The 7704-nt window shown below is 40.6% G+C and overlaps 1 protein-coding gene across 1 annotated transcript in view; it reads left to right on the top strand.

Moving 5' to 3' along the window:
- The first annotated feature begins 428 nt into the window (after positions 1 to 428).
- The window catches only part of LOC117539942 (cryptochrome-1-like), a 26157-nt gene continuing 18881 nt past the window's right edge, over positions 429 to 7704 (top strand). Inside the window, exons 1-2 of the mRNA XM_034206298.1 lie at positions 429 to 567; positions 2605 to 2768. Coding sequence (XP_034062189.1) covers positions 2611 to 2768 — 158 coding nt within the window. The 5' untranslated portion in view covers positions 429 to 567; positions 2605 to 2610. The remainder of the gene's footprint in view (positions 568 to 2604; positions 2769 to 7704) is intronic.

The raw sequence follows: 7704 nt of genomic DNA, 5'->3' as shown, positions 1-7704 counted from the left end.
GCCAACATCCCCCACTTTCATCACTTAACAGCGCCCATCGTAACAGGGGCAAATGGAAAATGTAACCGGGTTGAAAGGGGAGTTATTTTTACTTAATTATGAATGTTGTTACATCAAGGCTGAAAATTCGTTTTTTTGTGTTATATTTGTATTTCGTCTTGTGGAAGTGCAGATCCCCTGTCCTCCACCAGGGGGTGCTTCAGCACCCTTCCCATGGCCCTGTTTGTTTCCCAACAAAAATGTGTTCACTCCTGTCGGTTGGGGGGGGGGGGGGTGGCTCATCTCACAATGACGCTTGGGGCCCCAAGTTGGCCAGGACGGCCCTGGACGCACCCCTGAGATGCTGCCCGAGTCCGGCGCACTTCCTGGGGGCTTGCTTGAAAGCAAAATGAGATTCGGCTGGCGCAATGCGCAGTGAGCCTAACTCTGATGAAACTAGCGCAGCAGCAACAGCAGAAGACAACATTCACAGAGTTCTTCTAGGCTCTCTGCACTACCCCGTACATCGTAACACTGGGAAGAGATGCGTATTTCTTTGGAATTGAAATAAATATAAACAACAAGGAGGTAAGAAGGGTCTTTTTGCATATGTGGGGTTTGAGTGTTAAGGAAACCGGCTGGTATAACCAGCACCAGCGCTTACATAAGGATGCTTTCTGGTGACCCCGATTTATTCTACAGAGATGATGCTTCCTTACCATGCACTTGAACTTAAAGTATATTTTTGAAGACCTATTTACAGTCCTTAATGACATTTTGAGAGCAGCTCCTTATTTGCACTGTTATTTTGTATTAATTATGGGAGATGCCATAATGTCTAGCCTATGAGGTCGATTCAATTCATTCAGAATAAACAGTTTGACCTAATTTTCTTTGCAGAAGTCATACAAACCATCACTTTGACACTGACCTTAAAACATTTGTATATTTCAAATATCAAGCAATAGAAACATTTATTTGGATATTGATTACTCATGTTTGCATCTTTCTTATGCAATGCAATATTTGAAATGCTCAAGTCACTCTCAGCTCGTGTCCCATCCACACCCTGTCCCTTTTTCATCCCCTAAATATTTTAAGTTATATAAAATTAGGTCAGTGTTAAGGGTTTTGTGTGGTTTTTACATGGTATTTGTGAAGGGAAAAAAATGAATTTACTGACAAGACATGACTGTTTTCAACACTGATGACAAATGTTGTATTGTCACAGAGGCGCCCTAACAGTCACCAGCTGTCATGTGTACTGTACAGAAAAAATGGCAAATTCTAGCTGTCAACCTGAAAAAATTCTCAACGTGGCTGAGAATGTGACGATTACTTGTCGCCTATTCATGACAAATTATTGTGATCTAAAAGGTAAATACAACATGTACAAGATGCCCAGGAACCATATCAACTGAGGGAATATTTTTGAGAACACACAGCAACACTTTATTCAACTCCTGCAAGTCTCTGTCTCCGCTGATGCTAGACCTAGACCTGTAACTTTTTTAAACCAATCATGTAAATGACTAATGTCCATGTGTCTGTGATCTCCTTTACCAGTAGTGCTTGCACTTGCTTGGGAAAGACCCTGCCTATCATCACTCTTGATTCACAAGTGTGGCCTAGTTTTCACTTCACAATGGTGTGACGACCTCTCAATTTAGCTTCTTGGTGTCATCTTCTGGTGGCATTATTTCACGTCAATTCAACAGCTAGCACAAACTCATTATGTGAAGCCAAAAATCTGTTTTATTATTCCTTTGGAAAATCAAAAAGTAATGCATCCGACAGTATTTACATTTATTGTAATGGTGCAGCTGATTTTAAAATGGGGTCCTGTCCTGTACATCATACGCTTGTTGTTATTGACTGCCGTTTAATCTATGAAGTGAAGAAAGCCTGCCTTTATAAGTCTTGAAGTGGCAATTCATTTAAAAGTGTCACTTGTGCTGCTGGTAAATTATTAAGACTTCAATGTTTTTAATGCCTCAGTATCTGCTGATGTTCAGGACTGCGGTCCAGTTATGCTTCTCTAATCATGAGCCAATCTATTTAGTAATCTAGTAACTTTATCTCACATAGGATGCATGTTAAAATGAACAGCTTCAATAATAAGTACAGAGAGAAATATCTAGGAAAATGTCCTCCGGCATCATAATTATAGTTCCTGAAAATAATTATTGGCACGCAAACCCATCAGTAGTCTTTTGATTTACAGCTCAACCATAATTATTATTATCTAATCTTTTGCAACAATAAAGCAACAACAAAGTGTATGTCATAAAATCCTAATCTGTCGTAATTGTTAAAGGTCACTCAATTGTGAGTTTTAAACAATAAACAATAATTAGACGGCATTAAATGATTTGGCTTTAGCGATGTATTGCTCACATTGTGTATTCTTGGAACGTCTAACAGTGTTGGCAACTGATAAAACTTGAATGTGTCAGTTATGTTTGTGGACATTTTGTTTTGTACTGAGAAAACTGTAAAAAGAAAGAAAAGAGAAAGTAGCAAAGTGCATATTTTTCTGTTCTGTACATGACGTCTTCATTCAGCTCCAAAAATTAAGCACCATTTAGTTGCTCATTCTTCTTCTTCTTCTTTTACTCTTTTCAGAACAAAATGGCCCCAAATTCCATCCACTGGTTCCGTAAAGGCCTGCGTCTCCATGACAACCCGGCCCTGCTGCAGGCGGTCAAAGGAGCCGGCACTGTGCGCTGTGTCTACTTCCTGGACCCTTGGTTTGCAGGCTCGTCCAACGTCGGTGTCAACAGGTGGAGGTGAGAGGATTTATAATTCATTTGTGGGAAATATCGCTTTTGTTTAATTTTGGTTTAAAGACTGCAATTATATATCATGGATCACTTAACACATTTCTACATTTGGTAAAGAATCAGAATCCAGTTTATTGGCAAGTAGGTGTACACATACAAGGATTTTGCTTCTGCGTTTTTGATTAAGAGGATTTCAGTTTTACACGAAAAGGAAGAAATACAGAATTAGCCTATTACAAAAATAATACAAATAAAAAATATATAAACATACACAAAAGTAATTACAATATGAAAATGACAATTAAGATGTGAAGGTACATCAGAATTTAAAGTGGCAGAGCTGAACAGTAATGAATATGAGGACCTCAAAAGCTGGTAATTTGTCAATGTTGTGTGTACAGCAGTGGTTCTCAAAGTGGGGGGCGCAGAGGCATGCCGGGGGGGGGGGGGGGAGGGGGGGGGGCGAGAGACCAGGAGGAAAAATGGTTATAAAAAAATAAAGTGCGTGCTTGTGTGGAACGAGCCATTTGTGTGCGCGAGAGAGAGAGAGAGAGAGAGAGAGCGCACCGGTACTGGAGATCGTTGTTGTTAGCTTCTGGTGCTAGCGAGCTACGCTAACGGATATAAGGAGTTTTTTCAACAACAAAGTGGAGGAGAGTCCTCTCCTGTCAGACTGAGAGGCTCAGTGAACTAAAGAACTCTCTCAGTGTTATCTCAGTGGATCCATAGATCTCTTAATTTTGCTCTCAAAGTGCACCAGATTGATGCTTTTAACTTCAATATTTAAAAATAAATCTTCCCGGGGGAGCATGCCCCCGGACCCCCCTATGTGAGGTCCACACACCACCTATAAATAGCACTTTACCCCTGCTTACACCTATATGCCGTGAGCTGATTATCGAGCCTTCATTGTAACGTCGCGGGTACCTGTGTATATGCGTGGGGATTGTTGCAGTAGAAAATTCCACTGTAGCGCCCGTATATTAATGGGAAACCCTACATGTTTGAGCGCACCCTCTAATGAAACGTGAAGCTAACCCCACAGCAATCCCCACAAACGAAATCTCGGCGCCGCCACTGAGCATGACTAATTGGTGTTGGGGGGGGGCCCTCGACTTTTTTTTTTCTCCAAAGGGGGGGGCCTGACAGGAAAAAGTTTGAGAACCACTGGTGTACAGCTTGTTTCCACTGCACCTAAGTTAGAAATACATCCATGTATATTTATTACTGCACAAAAACAAAACACAAGCAATAAGAGGGAACAAACAACAACTTTGTGTAGTGGGTCAGATTAGATAATGTGAAATTCACTGCTTTATTCCTGTTGTATAAGGATGATCAAAGTCAGTTTCAGAGAGACTTCTGGGAGCTGTGACTCATACATGATCAGGATTTGCTGAAAGGGCAGACAGAGGATCTAGAGCAAACATTATAAAACCGCAGAGCTGCAGTGCTCGAACACACAACAGGGGGGTCACCCTTTCTCTGCTTTTGAAGCGTTTTCTTTTGTATCTAAGGCTTTTAGATTTGATGGTTAAGGGAGACTTTTGCTCACTGTCTGCCAAAACGTTTGGCTGCTTTTCAGTCTTGTGCTTTCCTTCTAATTAAGTGAGAATTTGGATCAAGGATTATTAGTTTAGTTTATTTGTTTATTGTGTCAGTGACAGTCCCCATTGATCAACTGTCACAACAAAACAGTAAATGGGGGCAGCTTTTAGCCAACATTGCTAATTTCCAGCTGTTGTCCCCGGCCAGATGATAATGGACACCCTTTAAAATCACAATACATCAACAGCATTCAAATGAATTAAAACGTGTTTAGCCTCTTTTTGCCACCTGGCTTGGTTTTGAATGAACCAGGGACGACACAATATCAACAACCTTAGTTTGAGTGGATTTGGAAGTAATAAGTATGGGTTTACAGCTTTGACAAGTGATTCACCTAATAATAAATAGGTTCCAGCACGAGTCTGATTCCAAAGAGAACCAGGCTTTAAGTATTAGAAGGTTATTAAAATAGATGCAGGGATAAATGGTTTCTATATAAGATCCGTGTTTGTGTTTTGTACGATAAATCTTGGTCTGTGTTTTGGGGATTTCTGTGAGTCCATGTGAGAGCTGAGTCTAATTGTGAACTGTGATATCTGCTCTGCAGGGAGGAGAGCAAATATCACTCCAACATTCATTGCTCACTGGCCTGTTTTTGCTCTTACAGAAGCTGCTTCTTGAGGCACAGGAATCAATATCCAATCCTGAAGTCATTGACCTATAGATATCCAGCTGATCTTTATGATGAACAGATTGCCATGGCGTCACACAGGCAGGAAACACACATCAGTGGTGTCTGATGCTGATGGTTTCTAAAAACAAAATGTTTACGTCACTGGTGAAGCGGATCCATATCTTTATTGATGTTAAAATGCTGACTTCATGAAGCTTACGGATAGCATTGTTAGCTGAGTGCCTTTCTGCACAGCAATGCGTTATTTAATGGACTCAGGGTTGGGTCAAGAGAGTTGGCCTGGATTACAATTTCTGAAGTTTAAGGACCTGCGGGTCGGTGTATGACACCCCATCATCCAATTAGGATTGTTATTTTTTACCTTAAACTGCAACTTAAAATATATCATAGGTCCGTTGAGCTGCCTATTTAAATAATCAAGGCACTATACAACTTGGTTTTATGAAACATTATTAAATAAATGTTACTCAACTTATGGATTGATTAGTGGCAAATTCCATGCTGAGAGAGTGTAAATCAAATCAAAATCAAATCAAGTTTTATTTATATAGCACATTTATAAATGATTTTTGTTCGAGCTAAAGTGCTGTACATATAATAAAAATAGCCTACAGTAGAGACACTTTACAGCAAATACAACAGCACAGATTGTTCAGAATATCAGTATGAGAAAAACGACACCCTCTAGTCCTTAGACCCTCACATCGTACAAGGAAACACTTCCAGAGAAAACCCACAGTTTAAGGGGAACATGGGAGAAACCTCAGGGAGAGCAACAGAGGAGGGATCCCTCTCCCAGGACGGACAGACGTGCAATAGATGCCGTGTGTAAATCCAAGAGATAATACATTTTACAGCATATAGACCGAATGTTAGGAAATGCATGTGTCTGTAATAAGAAGATGAATCCACGAGGATGTCAGCTACAATCCTGTGGAAAGCCATCAGGGAAGCAGCAAGACGAGACCCAAGGCAGGACCGCAGAGACAGGTTCAGCCACGACCCGAAGTCCACGACTTAATCCAGAACTCAGGATAGAGGATCCAAGACACAGGACTACAGCAAGAGGATCAGCCTCAACTCCGGATCCCGGCGTAGATATAGATACAAGACAAGAAAAAAAGATTTGGCTGGGTTAATCGGAACAAGAGAATACACAGACACAGACAGAGAGGGAAAAAGGTCATTGGATAAAAGTTATTCTTGATAACCCTCTAGAAAGATCTCATGAACTTCCCCACTCAATCTATCAAGACCCGAGCACTTCTATTAGATATAGATAAGAAACAGAGATAGGGAGCACAACAACCTATCTCTTCGTCAGATGCACTCCCCCCGCTTATCTACAATCTGAAGCTCACCAAAGTGAAAGCACAGAATAATGGTCTCACAAAGCAGAGACACAGACATCAAATGATTATCAAAAACACACCAAAAGCATTTATGCTATGCAGTCTGATTTTCAATATTTTTTCCCTACAGATAATACATTTTGCAGAATATGGAATTAATTTTTCTCACAAGCCGCCCAAAGAAAATGTCGTATTTTGTTCGTTATTGGAAAATAATTTGAAGTACATCCTCTCTGAGTTTTCAAGCTATCAAATCCTTTCTCTCTTTTTCGTAGAATTACACCTGTGGTTAAACAATATCCTTGTTAGAGTTTGTGTTGAAAAGTGTGCATACAACAATTGTCATAGGCTTATGTCTTTAAATGGAAAGAATATATTGGACATTTGAAAACTGCAGTAGAGCTGCAGTCAGACAGTCAGTTTGGGCAACAGCTCCACACTAGTTTCATAACTGCAGATCATGTTTAGGAAGGCACACGCCTCAAGTTAGCGTGACCTCACTGCCCGTCTGTGTTCAGATTTAGTTTGACCTCATTGAACATGTTATGGGATCAGAGGTCTGACAGCGATGACAATAAAGAGACACCACACAGGGATTATTAGCTTTGTAAAACAATCCTTATAGCCTCGGGGTCTCATCTCCGCCCTCACCTTTGAATGGGATGTCGAAGTGCTTTGTTGAAACCTACAACTACTCTTCTACTTATACTGTTGCATACATCTGAATTGTGTGTTACTTAAAGTGAACATTACTGCTTTGTATCGTGCTCCCAAAATGTGTTGTTGTTGTACCGTCATACTTGAGGGATTACACTTCAGTACACTGGAAGATGGGGCCAACAATGAAAACTGATAAAATTATTCTTGGTTTACATCCGTGGAAACCATGGTAATTGATCCATGGCAGTTACTTAACCAAAAAACAAAACAACACACACTAATTCCCACTCACAGTTTGGCATTATGAGTAGGAAATAGGGTATAATATCGGGAAGCCTAAAACACAGGATGTCGCCCTACCTACTTCCATCGCTTAGTTAGCAACCAAACATCGCTTAATGATGGAAAGGAAGCTGTAAGAGGATATTACAGGAGCAAACCGAACACGTTTTGTGCGCTTGAAAAATAAAAAGAATCACACACTTGACTGCATTGGCTAAATTATTGAAAGTTCAAGGGTTTCTATGAGCGTTCTCCCGCCACATACAACGTATTTGCCAGACCGGAAGCTATGATTAGTCAATTTGGAGAACAGAGAGGAGAGTGCGTCACGAGCGACATCAGGCCATTTGTCACAGGTAGAACCACAAAAACGGTCGCTTCAGAAGGACAATCATGATCACATTGT

This window comes from Gymnodraco acuticeps, unplaced genomic scaffold, assembly GCF_902827175.1.
Source record: "Gymnodraco acuticeps unplaced genomic scaffold, fGymAcu1.1, whole genome shotgun sequence".
Taxonomy (NCBI): Eukaryota; Metazoa; Chordata; class Actinopteri; order Perciformes; family Bathydraconidae; genus Gymnodraco; species Gymnodraco acuticeps.
The sequence above is the reverse complement of the archived record's forward strand: the minus strand, read 5'-3'. Positions and strand labels throughout refer to the sequence as shown.